Source organism: Bos indicus x Bos taurus, chromosome 7, assembly GCF_003369695.1.
Source record: "Bos indicus x Bos taurus breed Angus x Brahman F1 hybrid chromosome 7, Bos_hybrid_MaternalHap_v2.0, whole genome shotgun sequence".
NCBI classification, from domain to species: Eukaryota; Metazoa; Chordata; class Mammalia; order Artiodactyla; family Bovidae; genus Bos; species Bos indicus x Bos taurus.
In genome coordinates, this window is record NC_040082.1 from 108369193 (window position 1) to 108387440 (window position 18248).

At 49.2% G+C, this 18248-nt stretch overlaps 1 protein-coding gene across 1 annotated transcript in view; it reads right to left on the minus strand.

The window, feature by feature from the left end:
- Window positions 1-18248, minus strand: part of ADAMTS2 (ADAM metallopeptidase with thrombospondin type 1 motif 2) — a 245140-nt gene that overhangs the window by 161989 nt on the left and 64903 nt on the right. Inside the window, exon 3 of the mRNA XM_027548434.1 lies at window positions 5954-6113. Within this exon, the coding sequence (XP_027404235.1) occupies window positions 5954-6113 (160 nt within the window). The remainder of the gene's footprint in view (window positions 1-5953; window positions 6114-18248) is intronic.

Below are 18248 nucleotides of genomic sequence, written 5' to 3' on the forward strand. Positions count from 1 at the left end.
GGTGCCTTCAGATCAGATCAGTCGCTCAGTCGTGTCTGACTCTTTGCGACCCCATGAATCGCAGCACGCCAGGCCTCCCTGTCCATCACCAACTCCCGGAGTTCACTCAGACTCACGTCCATCGAGTCAGTGATGCCATCCAGCCATCTCATCCTCTGTTGTCCCCTTTTCTTCCTGCCCCCAATCCCTCCCAGCATCAGAGTCTTTTCCAGTGAGTCAACTCTTCACATGAGGTGGCCAAAGTACTGGAGTTTCAGCTTTAGCATCAGTCCTTCCAAAGAAATCCCAGGGCTGATCTCCTTTAGAATAGACTGGTTGGATCTCCTTGCAGTCCAAGGGACTCTTGGTGCCTTAGCCGTCTGGAAAACTCTCTGGCTCAGGGAAGTGGGGCAGAGATATGCAGCAGGTCAGGAGGGGAGGAAGGGCTGCTGGAGACTGTGCAGGCGGGCCACGCTCAGCCACGTGGAGAAGCCACGCAGGGCTGGCACCCTGTCCTCGCTCTCCTCACAGGCTTTCCTTGGCAGCAACAGGGCACAGCATTCCCGAGGGCACCCTGCCTCCTCTGCCCGCCAGGGAGGATGGTGCAGTCTGACAGCAGCGGGCAGAGGCTTGGCACGAGCTGTTTCTGAGAGGGAGGCAGCCAAGGTCACAGACACTGAGCTGTCTGCCTTCTCTGCCTTCAGCCCAGGGCCAGGTATAAGGCAGGGTGGGAGACTCTGCAGCCCACTAGCAGCTCAGCAGGAGTGCACAGCCTCCCCTTGTCCCAAGGCCATGCCCAGGGACTGCAGGAAGCCCATGGAGGAGGACACAGGACATTTCCACCTCCACGTCTCTGAAAACACAGGTGGTCAATAGGGGCCATTGTATTATTGGCCCATATGGTGCTTTTCAGAAATCTGAAGCAACAATTTAAAATCAGGAGAGTTCACATCAAAGTTCTGATGTCTGGATTCTCTTAACGGCAAAAAAAATGGCTGCCCCGGGCCCACACTTCCACCAGGTCTTGGTCAGGGGAGCTGAGGACAGGCTGCCCTATGGATGATGTCTATTGTCTGTCCTGTGCCCACGGTGAGGCCAGGGCCAAATGCCACGTGTCACTGCTGTATCCATTTCAGCAGAGACTTTCATGTTTGTATCAAAAGAAGGAAAATTAAAACGGGGCCAAGGGTGGGTGTAATTTGTTTTCTTGCCCTCTGCCGCTCTCCTCACTGGCATTGCCTGTCGGGCCCTGCAGGTCTCTGAGTTTGCAGCCCTTGTCTTGAGATAGCAGGACTTGTTGCAAATGTGCCCGATAGAGTGAGACCACTTGCTCAGTGTGTGATCCAAGGACCTTTCCCACTCAGTGGGGATTTTCCCAGGGTCCCAAGTTCAGCCCTTCTTGGTGCAACCAATAAGGCTATTATCTCAGTACGCTTGGTCTTAGAGTCAGACCACGGCCCGGCTGAGACTGCACTAGGGTCCAGCAGATGCAGAAGAGGGGCGTGGGTCCTGCTGGGCTGTGCCTGAACATCATCCCCTGAGAAGGAGTGAAGTATGCCTGCAGGGTTACTCCTGCACAGATGTGCAGCCCCGGTCGCTGCACAGTCAGCCTTGTAAGGGAGGCTCACTCACGTCCTACAGGACTGATGCTGAAGCTGAAGCTCCAGTACTTTGACACTTGATGTGAAGAGCTGAATCACTGGAAGAGACCCTGATACTGGGAAAGATTGAGGGCAAGAGGAGAAGGGTGCAATAGAAGATGAGAGGGTTGCATGGCATCACTGACTCAATGGACATGAATTTGAGCAAACTCCAGGAGAGAGTGAAAGATAGGGAAGCCAGAGTTGCAAGAATCAGACACCACTTAGCAACTAAACAACAACAAATAGATTGAATGGTGGTCCCCAAAGATTCCAGGTCCTACTCACCAGAACCTGGGAGTATTATATAACCAAAAAAGGGCTCCACAGATATGATAGAAGTATGGATCTCGACAGGTGGAGATCATCCTGGATTATCAAGGTGAATCCCAAATGCAATCACATGCACCCTTAAAAGAGGAAGGCGACATCACTCAGAAGCAGAGGAGGCACTGTGACCATGAGAATAGAGGCTGGAGTGATGCAGCCACAAGCCAAGGAATGCCGGCAGCCCCCAGAAGCTGGGAGAGGCAAGGAACAGACTGCCGCTAGAGCCTCGGGAAGGAACACAGTCCTGCCAACATACTGACTTCAGCTCAGTGACACTGAATTCTGCCCTCCCGGAAAAGGGAAAAGAATGAGAGAATTAACTGCTGTTTTAAGCCACCCAGGTGATGGTAACCAGCAGCCTGAGATTTGGGGCATGATATGCCAGGATCAGGCAGATGAGCTCTGAGCAGGGCTTCCAGGCTGGGCTGGGGCTCCCCATTCCCCATACCCACTGGCCCTGGCGACTCCTCAGCAACCTAGAGTATACAGATGGCAGCTAGCGCAGTGCTCAGGCAGGGCCTAGAACTTGGGAGGGAGGCTCTGTCCATGCTTGTGTGTAAATGCAAACACACACACGTGCACACATATGCAAACACCAGAGAAGCCAACATTACACAGCACACCTCCCAACATACTGCCCTGGGCACAAGTCTGGCCCTGACTGAGAAAGGGACTTGGGGTTCTGGAGAAAGGTCTAACCCAGAGGAGTCCTAGAGATGCCCGAACCCCCTCTCCCCAAAAGGCCACGATGGCACCCTGGCCTTGGAGCGCTGCCTTTCTGGCCCGGACAGGCTCCCAGGCCCAGCAGAGCCCAGCAGAGACGCTTCTGCAACACCTGCGAGTCCAGTGAGGGGGAAAGTCGCCCTGGTCTCCTTCAGTCCCTTGCCCACCCTCGTGCCCTCCTCCAGGGTCTGAAGGTGCGGGCTAAGCTGCCCAGGGCAACATCCAACCCTGGCCTGAGTCCTGGAAGACACCCCCAAACCTTCATTTTCCATCCATTTCCCTGGGCAGCCAGCAAGCCAGTAGCTAACCTCAGATGACACGGACTTGGTGACAAGGATGCTCCGAGGCTCTGAGAGCCCCTGAGACCACCCCAGGAAGTCCACTGGCTGCTCAGGGAAGCCAGGGCAATGACACTGTGTCTCAATGCCCTGGAAGAGCTGTATATAAGACCCCCCAACAAACCCCTTACCCCAGCCACACCAACCCCCACAGGCACCCTCACCCATAACCACACCACTTTCCAGGCACCCCCACTCCAACTCTTACACTGGCAGATGCTAATCTCCCAGACCAGGAGGCTCAGGACAGGTGTCTCCGCTTCCCCTTTCTCAGAGGACCCATTGTATCCATTGTCCTTGATAAATGGCCAGGGTATTTCAAACATGCTTACAGAAGTCGCCTCGTGGGGGCAGGAGGAAGCTGCCAGTTAGTGCCTCCTGCCTTCTTTGATTGGAGCTGCACATCAGAATTCATGAGAAGAAAAGATCCCCTAGCTTACACACACACACACACACACACACACACTGAAAGCCTCTGCACAGAGGCCCTGGTGTTCTGTGCCCAGTAGGTCACGTCCTCTTGCAGGAAAGAGCACGGACCAAACATGCTCAGACAAGGACATTGCTTTTACGTATCTACCAGCTGCCACTGTGGGCCCTGACAAGACTGGGGCTGACGGAGAGTGGGGCTCTCTGGAGTCACCGCAGGCCCTCAGACCAGCCACAGCAAAAAAGTGTGTCTGGGCCACCTCCAGCCAGTGAGTGGGCCTCAACCCTGGGCACAGGGGAACAACCAGGCACATTCAGGGAGAAGAAATGTGCTCTCTGTGGACATCGTCTACACGGGGTCACGTGGACCCTGGGCAGGGACACCAAGGAAAGGGTGCTTGGTGCCAGACTCTAGCCTCTGGCTACCTTCAACCCACGGCCTTCAGCCCACACACCCACAGCCCTGGGCTGAGGTCCAGAGCTCAGTCCAGAGAGCCCCGCACCCCCGGCCCGTTTCAGCGCACCAGCGCCAGACCCGAGCAGCTGGCCTTCCCTGGAATCTTCTAAGGTCAATGGGTTTTGGGCTTGTACTGAGTTTGGAATCCCTTTTCTGTGTTCTGAGTTTAAGTGCTCACCAGAGATAGGCGGATGAGGTTAGGGAAAGGATTCCAGAGAAGAAGTCAGAAGGCCAGCAGAAGCCTGGGAAAGAAGGCCCTGCCAGGAAGGAGCGTGGCATGTTCACAAGACAGCGGCCCATGGATTTAGGGATCGGCAGCCTGACCCAGGCACCTGGCAGCCTCACTGTGCAGGCTCCACCTCACCCAGCCTAAGTGCCAACCCAGGAAACCCCCTGAATCTTCCAGTAAAGGCCAGCCCAGAAGCACCGAAACCAAAGTGGCCAGCCCTCAGCTCTCTGAAGCACAGGCATTTCTAATCGCTCTGGACAGATGAGAAAGCAGAGGCCAGAGACCCAAACCTGCCCAAGGGCAGCCAGCCAGCAAGGAGCAACACCAGGGTCCTGATCCCTGATCTGAAGCACAGCGCCTGCCCCATTTCCACTCCTGCCCTCACCCCATGGGGTTACTCTCCATTCCTCCCCATGCAGAGAAGCCCAAGGGTAGGAAAGATAGGAGGGGCTGAAGCTGGGAAGGCCGGGAAGGCAGTACCTGGGGGACCCCCTCCACTGTTGGCAGACGGCTTGCAATTCATCATCTGGGAAGAAGGGGCAGCAAGTATTGATCGACTCTACAGAGCACTGGGCATCCTGATGGAACAATTCCTTTGCAAAAGTATCTGATACCATTTCTTGAAATTAGAATGGTGCCCTGCAAGGCTGCACCCAATTTATCTGTCAGCTGGGAACTCAGAGAGACCTAAATTAAATGAGGCGGGGCTGCCCGGGGGCAATGGGAGTGTCTGGGCTAATCACAGCACAGCTGGGTGGGCCCAGTGGGGCCTCCAGGGTTTCCTGTCAACATGCAGATGAGTTTAACTCAAGACCCGGGCCTCCAGCCTGCTGCCACCGGCGTGGCCATGACCGAGTGCAGCCAGGGATCTACAACTGGAAACTCAGGGCTGAGCCCAGCCTGCCTAAGCCAGGCACAGAGCCTGGGCATGGCGAGGCCTGCCAGGACCATGGCCAGAACCCACTGGCCTCGCTGCAACCAGGGAGCCGAGACCCTGAGGACACTGGGGAGCTCTGGGCCAAAGGTCGCAGGTCTGGCCTCCGGGAGGGCTCTGAGGGCTGTACCACCTCCCCAGCAGCTCCCTCCTCACTCCTGGGCCCAAGAGCGCGGTTGGCTCTAAGTTGAAAAAGTTAAAACCACACAAGTGTATGCACAGGTCGCCAAGGCTGTACCTTTGGGCTCTCTGTGGAGCGCTCCCCTCCCCCGCTGGCCCCCGGCTGCCTCCCAGAGGGAGCAGGATTCAATCCGGGCCAAGGAAACACTCAGGGCCTTTGTTCGTGAGCCAAGGCACAGGCTCCCAGACATGGGTACAGGACTCAGGCTTGGTCTGGGTCTTGCCTGTTTCCTGACACTAGGCAAGATCCTCAGGCAGCTTTTCCTGCCTGCTCAGGACTTCCCAGGTAGAGCTAGTGGTAAACATCCCACCTGCCAATGCAAAAGACATAAGAGATGCGGGTTCAATCCCCGAGTCGGGAAGATCCTCTGGGAGGAAGGCATGGCAACCCACTCCAGTACTCTTGCCTAGAGAATCCCATGGACAGAGGAGCCTCGTGAGCTACAGTCCATAGGGTCACAAAGAGTCGAACACAACTGAAGCGACTTAGCACATACACGCTCACGTGGAGGCCTCAGGCCTACAGGTTTATGGCCCACATACACCCAAAGCAGAGGTCCCCAACTCAGCATTTTAGCACCCCCACTGTGCTATGTGGTCAGCAAGGGTGGTCTCAGTCCAGGCCTGGAACCAGACCTACAGAAATGATGCCTGGATCCCCCCAGGGGAACATTCAAGGTCTACCGTGCAACCTCCCACCTGCAGCAGCCTTACCTGTGTCCAGGGCCTGTGGCCCCCCCAGAGGAGGGGGTCTGGAGGTGGTCGGTCGATGATACACCACGTGTACACGGCCCTGTTCGGCCTCCTTCGCCGCCAGACCTTTCTCCAGGGGCTCAATAAAGAATTCCTCCTCTTCCATACGGATCAGGCCAGCCTACAGGGCAAAGATGAGATTGTTCAAATTCCCAGGTCACAGCAGACCAAGGAGGGAAAGCAGTGAGGAGGGCCCCAGAGAGCAGAACTTCTAACCTGGCTGCACAGGGCCCAGTGAACCCCAGCTAGGTGTGAGGCCTGAACCCCAGGCCAGGAAGGGCATGAACAGGTGGCTACAGAGGCCCCATCATGCCAGAGCCTCCACTTACAGCCATGAAGGCCAGAGCTATTTGTGGGTGGTGAACCCTGTCTGAGGAAGGAATTCTTGCCTGGATCATCCCCACCCTCCCTACCAGGAGCTCAAAGTCCAAGACAAAGGCCAAAACTCTGAGCCAGGGACTGAATCTGCCACAGGTATGTTCAGTTGGACACAAACAGTATTTTCAAAGTTCTGAAACCAACCCTCAAAATGATAAGATTTCATGTTTGAAATATGGAATTCCATCTTCCCTTGGAAAATGCAGGCTCTGACAACAGTGCGTGGTGCCCAGCGTGGACACCATGGATGGAGCATGCACTTCAGCCGCAGGCCACAGTCCCTACTGTATATCCTTTTATCCATGACAGCCAGCAGCCCAGACTCGGCAGCAACTGAACCGCTGCCTCCACCAAAACTAATTATGGCTCTTCCATGCTGTCAAGCCCTCAAAGGAACCCCGTCCCCATCAGGATTCAAGCCGTTCTACACTCTGGCATCCAAGGCTCTCAGCCTGCCACTGTCCTCTTTGCCCCCAGCTCACACACCTCACTGCTGCTGCTGCTGCTAAGTTGCTTCAGTCGTATCCGACTCTGTGCGACCCCATAGACGGCAGCCCACCAGGCTTCCCCATCCCTGGGATTGTCCAGGCAAGAACACTGGAGTGGGTTGCCATTTCCTTCTCCAATGCATGAAAGTGAAAAGTGAAAGTGAAGTCACTCAGTCGTGTTCGACTCTAGCGACCCCATGGACTGCAGCCTACCAGGCTCCTCTGTCCATGGGATTTTCCAGGCAAAAGTACTGGAGTGGGGTGCCATTGCCTTCTCCGCACACACCTCACACCAGTCCCTAAAATGGTCCCGTCCTTCCAATACAGAGCACACCACCTGGCCTTCAAGCTCCTGAATCCACGGAGCCCTCAGCTTGGGAGGACCTGCTGCTTCCCCCACCCTTGGCCATCGGATAAACTCTAATTCTCCAAGGCTCGGCTCAGACCCCTCAAATGCCATCCCCCAACTGCAGGCACATGGCCCTGCCCTCCCCTTGAGGCCATCCCACCTTCACTGCCCCGTTCAGCTCCCATACTTTTGATTCCATAAACCAGTTGTCACAGTAGGAGTCTCCACTGTGTCAAGCTGCAGATGTATTTTCTTTAGATCATATACTTACAAACTACTCATGGTTTGGAATTTTTTAAACCACGTGCTGCGATTCATGGGGTCGCAAAGAGTCAGACATGACTGAGTGACTGGACTGAACTGAACTGAACTGACATGTTAAAAGATGATACATAGTTAATATATACAACTCAGTAAGTTTGGGAATGAGTATACACTCACGAGGGCTTTCCTGGTGGCTCAGATGGTAAAGAATCTGCCTGCAATGCAGGAGACCCAGATTTGGTCCCTGGGTTGGGAAGATCCCCTGGAAAAGGAAACGCCAACCCGCTCCAGTATTCTTGCCTGGAGAATTCCAAGGACAGAGGAATTCCCGGCAGGCTACAGTCCGTGGGGTCGCAAAGAGTCGCATATGACTGAGCAACTAACACTTTCCTTTTGACTTTCATATACTCGTAAAACCATCTGCCATGAAGGTCATAAACATATCCATCACCTCTCACAGTATCCCCCTACACTTTTTATTATCATTTTTTTTTGCAACAAGAACACTATATGTAAAATCAACCATCTTAGCAAATTTTAAGTATATTATAGACTATTTTTGATAGAGTACTGTTAGTTATAGGCACTGTGCTGTATAAAAGATTTCCAGTACCTACTTATCTTGCATACTGAAATTTTGTACTCTTTGACAATCACCTCCCATTTCCTCCTCCCTCCAGCCCCGACAACCTGTGGTTATGAGTTTGGCTGTTCTTGATTCTACACATAAGTGAGATGTTACAGTATCTGTCTTTCTGTGTCTAGATTATTTCACTTAGCATAATATCCTCCAGTTTCAGCCATTCTGTGCAAGTGGCAGGATTGCCTTCTTTACAAAAGCTGAATAAAAATATTTCCATTTCAACAGCTTCTGTAGAATACATTGTACATAAATACCACACTTCTTTATCAATTTGTCATCCACAGATGGACACTTGGATTGTTCCCATGTCCATGGTGAATAAAGCTGTAATGAACACAGGAGTACAGATACCTCTTCAATATCCTGTTTTTCTTTTCTTTGGGTACATTCCCAGAGTGGGATGGCTGGTCACGTGGTAGTTATATTTTAATTTTTTGAGGAACCTCCATATTGTTTTCCATGGTGACTAAGCCGATTTCACTTTTTTGCATTCAGTTTTCCCAACACTGAGACACTATCTTTTCACACTGAAAATTCTTGGCTCCCTTGCCAAATATAAACTGGCTGTATATGCATAGGATTATTTCAGGGTTCTTGATTCTGATCCATTGGTCTATGTGTCTGGTTTTATGTCAGTTCCATACTGTTTTTATTACTAGAGCTTTATAATATGTTTTGAAATCAGGACGTGTGAGGCCTCCAGCTTTGTTCTGTCTCAAGGTATTTGACGTATTTTTGTGGTTCCATAAAAACTTTAGGGTTTTTTAATATTGGAATTTGGAATTTTGATAAGGGCTGCATTGAATCTATAAATAGTTTTGGACACTATGGACATTTTATAAATATTAACTCTTCTGACCCATGAACACAGTATACCTTTCCATTTATTTGTGTTTTCTTCAATATCTTTAATTAGTATCTTATAGTATTCAGTCCTGGAGAAGGCAATGGCATCCCACTCCAGCACTCTTGCCTGGAAAATCCCATGGACAGAGGAGCCTGGTGGGCTGCCAGTCCATGGGGTCACTAAGAGTTGGACACGACTGAGCAACTTCACTTTCACTTTTCACTTTCATGCATTGGAGAAGGAAATGGCAACCCACTCCAGTGTTCTTGCCTGGAGAATCCCAGGGACGGGGGAACCTGGTGAGCTGCCATCTACGGGGTCGCACAGAGTTGGACACGACTGAAGCAACTTAGCAGCAGTAGCAGCAGCAGTATTCAGTCCATAGATCTTTCACTTCTTTGGGTAAATTTATCCCTAAGTATTTTACAGTATCAGATGCTACTGAAATGGAAATATTTTATTTCTTTGTCAGTTCACTATTGGTGATTTTTGTAGGTTGACTTTGTACCCTAAAACTTTACTGAACTTATTAATTATTCTAACAGTGTTTTTGATGGATTCTTTAGAATTTTCTATATACAAGATCATGTCATAAGGAAACAGATACAATTTTACTACGTCTTTCCTATCTGGATGTCTTTTATTTCTTTTTCTTGCTCTGGCTAGAACTTCCAGTATTATTTTCAACAGGAGTTGTGAGAATAGGCACACTTGTCTTATTCATGATCTCAGAGAGAAAGCTTTTAACCTTTTACCATTGTGCATGATATTAGCAATGGGCTTGTCACATATGGTCTTTATTATGTTGAGGTATGTTCCTTCTACACTTAATTTGTTTAGAGTTTTTATCATGAAAAAGGTTGAATTTTGTCAAATGCCTATTCTGTGCATATTGAAATGATCATATTAATATAAATTTTATTTTTCATTCTATTAATGGTGGTATATTATATCTATTGATTTTCATATGTTGAATCAACCTTTCATCCTAGGGATGAATCTCACTTTGATCATGGTGTATAATCCTTTAAATGTGCTGTTGAATTTGGTTTGCTAATATTCTGTCAAGAATTTTTGCATCTATATTCATCGGGGGTATTGGCCTGTAGTTTTCTTTTCTTATAGGGTCCTCATCTGGCTTTGGTATCAGGATAATGTTGGCCTCACAAAAATGAATTTAGGAGTGCTCCCTCCTCTTTAAATTTTTGGAAGAGTTTGAGAAGGATTGACATTAATTCTTCAATAAATGTCTGGTAGAATTTACCTATGATGTCATGGAGTCCTGGGCTTTTCTTTGGAGATTTTTGATTACTGACTCAATCTCCTTACTCATTATTGGTCTACTGAGATTTCTATTTCTTCATGATTCAGTATTGGTAGGTTGTATAATTCTAGTAATTTCTTCATTTCTTCTAGGTTGGTCAATTTGTTGGTATATACTTATTCATGCTGCTGCTGCTGCTGCTAAGTCGCTTCAGTCGTGTCCGACTCTGTGCGACCCCATAGACGGCAGCCCACCAGGCTCCCCCGTCCCTGGGATTCTCCAGGCAAGAACACTGGAGTGGGTTGCCACTGCCTTCTCCAATACTTATTCATAGTAGTCTCTTATGGTCTTTCATATTTCTGTAACATCCAGTTGCAGTGTCTCCTCTTTCATGTATTATGAATCTTCTCTTTTTCTTGGTAAGTCTACCTAGAGGTTTGTCAATTTTTTTTTAAGCCAACTCTTAGTTTTGTTTACCTTTTGCATTGTTTTTCTATTCTCTGTTTCACTTATTTCTGCTTTGATCCTTGTTATCTCTTTCCTTCCACTAACTCTGGGCTTAGTTTTTTCATCTTTTCCTAGTTCCTTCAGGTATAAAGTTAGGTAGTTTATTTGAGATCTTTCTTTTTTACCATATGCTTTTATTGCTATAAACTTTCATATATGTATTTATAAATATATATAAAATTTATATATAATTTCAGAACTGCTTATATTATAAAATTTCAGAACATATATAAAATTTCAGAACTGTTTTTGCTATGCCACATAAGTTTGGTATGCTGTGTTTCCATTTTTGTTTGTTTCAAAATATTTTCTTTATTTCCCTTTGATTTTTCCATGGACCCTTCGGTTGTTCAGCAGTGTGTTAATTTCCATGCATTGTGAATTTTTCAGTTTTCATCCTGTTATTGATTTCTAGTTTCATACAACTGTAGCCAGAAAAGTTACTTGGTATGTTTTCAGTCTCTTACATTGGCTAAGACTTGTTTTTTGACATAATATATGACCTCTTTTGGAAATTGTTGCATGCAGGCTTGAGAAAAATGTGTATCTTGCTAATATTGGGTGGAAAGTCCTATGTGTGCTGGGTCCATTTACAGTATAGCTTAAATCCAATGTTTTCTTATCGATTTTCTGGATGGATGATCTAAAGTCTCCCACTATTATTGTATTGTTGTCTATTTCTCCTTTCAGATCTATTACTATTTGATTAAAAATTTTAGGTGCTCTGATGTTGGGTGCATATACATTTACAATTGTTATATTCTTACGCTGAATTGCCACTTGACCATTATATAAAGACTTTCTTTGTTTCTTTTTTTTAATATAAAGTTATTTATTTTAATTGGAGGTTAATTACTTTACAGTATTATATTGGTTTGTTTCTTGTTACAGTTTTTGACTTAGTCTGTTTTGTCTAATAAGTATGGCTTACCCTTTCCTCTTTGGTTTCCCTTTGCATAGACTATTTTTTTCCATTCCTTCACTTTGTGTTTATGTGTATCCTTAAAGCTAAAGTGAGTCTCTTGGGAGCACATAGCTGTGTCTTGCTTTTGTTTGCTTGTTTTTTAATCTATTCAGTCATTCTGTCTTATGATTTGAGAATTTAACCCACTTACATTAAAGTAATTGTTGATAAGTAAGGACTTATCTAGTCAAAGCTATGGTTTTTCCAGTGGTCATGTATGGATGTGAGAGTTGGACTGTGAAGAAAGCTGAGCGCCAAAGAATTGATGCTTTTGAACTGTGGTGTTGGAGAAGACTCTTGAGAGTCCCTTGGACTGCAAGGAGATCCAACCAGTCCATCCTAAAGGAGATCAGTCCTGGGTGTTCATTGGAAGGACGCTGAAGCTGAAACCCCAATACTTTGGCCACCTCATGCAAAGAGTTGACTCATTGGAAAAGACCCTGACGCTGGGAGGGATTGGGGGCAGGAGGAGAAGGGGATGACAGAGGATGAGATGGCTGGATGGCATCACTGACTTGATGGACAAGAGTTTGAGTGAACTCCGGGAGTTGGTGATGGACAGGGAGGCCTGGCGTGCTGTGATTCATGGGGTTGCAAAGAGTGGGACACGACTGAGCGACTGAACTGAACTGAACTGAAGGACTTATTAGAGCCATCTTGTTAATTAATTTCTGACTTTATTATAATTCATTTCTTCCTCTCTTCCTGTCTTCTTTTGTGAATTGATGATTTTCTATAGTGGCATACTCTGAGTCTCTTCTCTTCAGTGTATGAATATGTTCATGTTGTGTGGTCCCTGGTGACAACCACTGCCGTGCGTCCATAATGGTTGCAAGGACCCTTGGGGTCCTCGGTGTGGGTTCAGCAGCCAGTTACCAGAGCTGGCAGTGGAGGCAGCCAGAACAAGCAGTATGCACACACTTAGCTTCAGGGGCCAGCTTCAGGGCCTGTGTAGTGGCAGTGTCCACTTGTCGTTCATGACAAGGGTCGGGCCCAGCAGGAAGGACCAACTGCAGACACAGGAGAGCCCTGGCTGTTGATATGCACTCCTGTGGCTGCAGGGTCTCGCCATGGCGGCACACGCGGCAGTGGAGGCTGAGGATGGAAACCAAGTTGATGGCAAACATGTGCACAGCTGGAGGCTAATCCTGAGTATATGCATACTGGTGGGGGCTAAACGTGGTCTAGGCAGGTATTCCACACTGTTCATTCAGTCGCTAAGTCATTTCTTACTCTTTGCAACCCCATGGACTGCAGCATGCCGGGCTTCCTTGTCCTTCACTATCTCCCAGAGTTTACTCAAACTCATGTCCATGATACCATCCAACCATCTCTTCCTCCGTCGCCCCCTTCTCCTCTTGCCCTCAATCTTTCCCAGCATCAGGGTCTTCTCCAATGAGTCAGCTCTTTGCATCAGGTGGCCAAAATATTGGAGCTTCAGCTTCAGCATCAGTCCTTCCAATGAATATTCAGGGTGGATTTCCTTTAGGATTGACTGGTTTGATCTCCTTGCAGTCTTTGAAAGAGACTTTCAAAGGGACTTTCAAGAGTCTTCCCCAGCACCACGGTTCGAACATTATCAATGATTTTGGAGCTCAGCCTTCTTTGTGGTGCAACTCTAACATCCGTACATGACTACTGGAAAAACCATAGCTTTGACTACACGCACCTTTGTCGGCAAAGTGATGTCTCTGCTTTTGAATACACTATTTAGCTTTGTCATAGCTTTTCTTCCAAGTAGTAAGTGTCTTTTAATTTCATGGCTGCATTCACCATCTGCAGTGATTTGCAGTCCAAGAAAATGAAGTCTGTCACTGTTACCACTTTTTCTCCATCTGTTTGCTATGAAGTGATGGGACTGAATGCTATGATCTTAGTTTTCTGAATGTTGAGTTTTAAGCCAGGTTTTTCACTCTCTCACTCTCATTGAGAGGCTCTTTAGTTCCTCTTTGCTTTCTGCCATTAGAGTGGTATCATCTGCATATCTGAGATTGTTGATATTTCTCCTGGCAATCTTGATTCCAGCTTGTGATTCATCCAGCCCTACATTTCACATGAGGTACTCTGCATAAAAGTTAAATAAGCAGGATGACAAAAATAAAGCCTTGGCATAATTCTTTCCCCGCTTTGAGCCAGTCTGTTGTTCCATGTCCTTATGTCCTGCAGTTCTGTAGCTGTAAAGGCCTGGGCCAGCTGCCCATCCTGTGTTGAGGGTGGGGAAGGGAAGGGTGTCATCAGGAGGGCTCGGGTGCCTTGTGTCTGTGAATGCAATTACCCATAGAGCAAAGCCTCAGCAGTAAAATCTGCAGGAGGTCTGCAGCAGCCGTGCTGGCCATTGGTTTCTTCAGCGGTGAAAGCTATTGGGCGCTGCAGAGCAGGCCACTGAGAAACACGGTCACTCCCACTACGCAGCTCATGGGAGCCCCCGTTCTTCTTCCCAGTGGTTTCTATTCGTCTCAGTTTTGCTGGTCTCTGGGTGAAACCAAAGTTGGTTCTTTGTGCATTACCCAAAGAAGCTAGGAAAGCCAATGGCTCACACCACTCCTCTTCCCAGTGAGGGAAACATTCTTGCTGGGGATGACAGGATGACACATGCAGAATGAAACCATCTTCCTTCTCTTCGTGAGCTGTTATTCTCAGGGGTTTTTTTGGGGTTCCACTGTGTTACTGAGGTTTTTAAGTGGACACCAGAGCTCTCCTAGGGCTGCTTCTGTTCATGGATAGCTGTTTAATTGTTCATCTTTGCTGAGGGATGGAGGTTGGGGTCACCTAACACATCTACTTAGTGACTTCACTCAGGAGTTTTAAAAGCTTGAATTAGTTGCTCCGACTTAGGAATCAGAGGGTTCCACATAAATGGACAGATTTCAAGATTCTCTCAGAGCATCAGAAAGGCTGGCACTTCCTGTTTCCCATCAGCTTAGTCAGCAGTGGCCAGAGGTTCCCTCTAGGGTTCTCCCCTTGAGCCTCCAGAGGGAATACAGCCCTGCTAATAACTACTTTGGCCTCCAGACACAAGAGAAGACGTTTCTCTTGTCTTCAGTAATTTCCAGCAGCTGCAGGAAGCTAACACAGGGCCCAGGTGGGCAGAGGGGTGAGGTGGGTGGCCATTCTCTGAGGGCCACAGGATGGGGCGCAGGGGTTGCAGACCCCTGAGGACACACGTTTGAGGCATCCTGCACTTCTGGGGAAGGGGTCTAGGGCAAACAGGAAGGGCAGGAAGAATGACAGCCAGACTGGGGCACCAAGATCACCCGTCTGTGGGAAGAGAGAGGAGAAGAGAGACCCATGGGAACCCTACAGGCCCCCACACTCTGACTCATCCCTGAGTCCTAGGGCCCTTCCACGTTTGGAGAGGGTGAGCAAATATCTGTGAGATAAGTGACTAAGTGACCCTGAAACAGCAGGACATGTCTCTGAGAGGAAGACGGATGGCGGGGCGAGGATGCCACGGGCCATCCCCTTCTACTGGCCCGTGGTTAATACTGTTCACACTGGCAAACCTCTCTGTATGCTGCCATGGACTCTTCCCATGTCTGTGGTTTGGGGGCACACTGGTGTCTCGAGCCCATCTCACTGATGGAACCCACGGACACGTGGCCTGGGAGTGGTCTGGGAGTTTAGTGTCCTGAGTTCCCAGCACCATTTCTGTCTGACCAGGCGGCCTCAGCCCAGGTGTCGGAGCTCCTGGGCTTTTGATACACTTGCCTGTAAAGGAGGGAGGGTTGTCCCTCCCCTCACGTGGTTGCTGCAGGTACATAGGCAACCTAGGAGGCACTCAGAATCAGGGCACACAGGCAGCGCTCTGCAACCCAAGTGGTGTCATCTACCTGCTTGCTTTCCAAAGAAGAAAACTGAGACCGAGGGGCAGGAAGCTCTGCCAGGGACACACGAGGTCCAAGAATCAAACCCCAGACCCCAGATGGAATGAATATCTCCTAGGTGGAGACCCAGGCCTATCCTGCCTTATTAAGGCATGGCATGGAGAACATCCTCTGGAGTAGGAATTGGCAACCCACTCCAGTGTTCTTGCCAGAAAAATCTCATGGACAGAGGAGCCTGGTGGGCTGCAGTCCATAGGGTCACAAGGAGCAGACACCACCGAGCCTGCGTGCATGAACTGGGGCATCGGGGTCCAGCGGGGCAGCCCCCTCTTCTGGAGGGAAACTTGCACCCCAGAGTCAGAGCCACACGTGCCACAGGCCCAGCTTCCTGGGATCATTCTGGAGGGACCCAGTGTGACAATGACCCAGAACCTAGCCTGATGAGGAGCCAGTCTTCTCTGGCTTGAGAGATTCTAGGACTCTTTGGGGTCCGCCTGTCCAGGGGGATCGGGTTCTCTTCCCTGGCGAGATTTTTCTGGTTAAAGGTCATGGGGCTGATGAACGGGCACTGGATCTGTTCGATGCTGACCTCCACCTTGCTGTTATCAGAAGCCAGGGTCCAAGGTGGCTAAGCTGCCTGGCAGGGACCCTCCAGAGTGCCATCTGAAGGGCACTGTAGTGCTCTGAGAGAAATCTGAAGTATGGTGCCAGTTTACTCAAGCGTCCTCACGCAACCAGAGACTTCTAAACTGACAGTTCTCTCACGGAGAAGTTACAGCCCTCACCAGCATCAGCCCATCCCTGAGAAGTCCTGAGGAACAAACGCAGGGGTCACACTGATGTATAAGCTGGGCCTGCCCCAAGAGCAGCAGCTGACCATTCCGAGACCGGTGGATGACCACCGAGCCCAGCGGCCGATCGCCCCTCAAGACCACCAGCTAAAGCGCTGCTTGGTAAGGCGCTCCCCACAAGGAAAGTGGGGTCCCTTTCATTGCCTGCTTCTCAGGCATTTTAGTATGCATGCCGGGAATAATCTGTCTGAAAAACTGCAGAGGAAAATCGACAAAACAACAAGGTACAGAATGTGGGGTACATTTTGCTGAGTCTTCTCCAGGACTTTGATTTTTTTTCTGCTGCCAGTGGCAAATATATCTGGGTTTACATGTAATTTTTATTAATAAGAATCAATTTCCTCTCCCCACTTAATAAATATTGAAGAAGTCTCTGAAGCACACTGATGTGAAGGGCATTCAATCAGGAGCCTGCCCGTGTCTGTCCAGCCTGATGTTACGTGGAGGGGCTGGCTCTCACCGGAAATCCACTCTGCTCCTGACCGTTGTGGCTGTCGGCCTAACCTGGCCAGGAGGTAGGCTCACGGGAGGACCCTGTCCCTGACCCTCAGGGTCCACCACTGAGACCTGGCAGGTCTTTGGTCATCAAATCACTAGTTCTCAGATCTTGGTGAATTGTAAGATGCCTGCCCTTTTTCCTCCTTTCTCTAAGGCCTTGTTCCTTTGCTGTTTGGTTTTTTACAAGTATGGCTTGTGGCATCTTAGTTCCCCGACCAGGGATTGAACCTGAGACTCACCAACGAAAGTACCAAGTCCTCACAACTGGACCACCAGGGAATTTCCTGCTGTTTGGTTTTTGATGAAGTAGTGACTAGGAATGGAAACTAAAAGTTGAACATTTGTCAGAATGAAGAGGCTTGACACATACCCTCCGTCACTTTGAACTCTAAGCACTAGAGACACTGACCCTCTCGGGGTCGCGGTCTCACAGGAAGGCCAGCGTATACCCTGCTTCCCTGTGTGAGGCGCCCGGTCTGCAGGCCCCAGGGGATCCCCTGGTGGAAGTCACAGGCCGCAACACATGCAGATTCCCGTGCGTGCGGGACAGGGGCCGGGGCTGTCACTTGGCCTTGTCACACTTGCAACATGCGGTACCACGACCGTCATGTGTCTGTCAGGGTTGCGGTAGCGATGACCGAGAATAGAAAGAAAAAAAGAAGCTGGTCCCGAAACAGAAAGATCCAGACTGTGACAGGACAAGACAGCATGTGTCTGCAGCAGCTCACAGATGCCCCAAACTTGACCTTCCTCCGAAGCATACACGCCTGTGTGTAAACGCACATGTCCATGTGCACACACACTCTTGCCACCGGAATCCCCCCCAGTGCTGGCATCTGATAAGCATGCATCTGTCCTCTCCCCTGCCTGTCAGCTCCTGCTCTGCCCCTTGCAAAACATCACCTCCTGGAGGGATCTGCCTGCGGATGCCCCAGTGGCAGAGCCCCTGCCTCCCCTGCTCTCTGCCTCACTTGGTGGACAAGTAGGCCTTGCCATGAGCCATCCAAATCCTCCTTCCTCTTGGGGAGCCATCCCTCCTGCTGGTGTATAATCTCTCTCCTTATAAACAATTAGAGAGGTGTTAAAGATCTGTGAGTATCAAACCGAGACTATCTTTGATTCAATCATCAAGTTTAAAATAGAACTGAAAAGGGAATAATTTTCTCACTATGAATTTCATGCTTTCTAAACTATGAAAGAGCTTTACTGGGCTGTAATTCATATATCATACAACTCATTCACTTACACCATACAGCTCAACTACCACCACAATTTTAGAACATTTTCAACATATCATACACATTTGCAGCCAGTCCCCATTTTCTCCTAGTCCCCTCATCGACCCTGCTGCCATGCGTCGGCCCCTGGCAACCACTTAA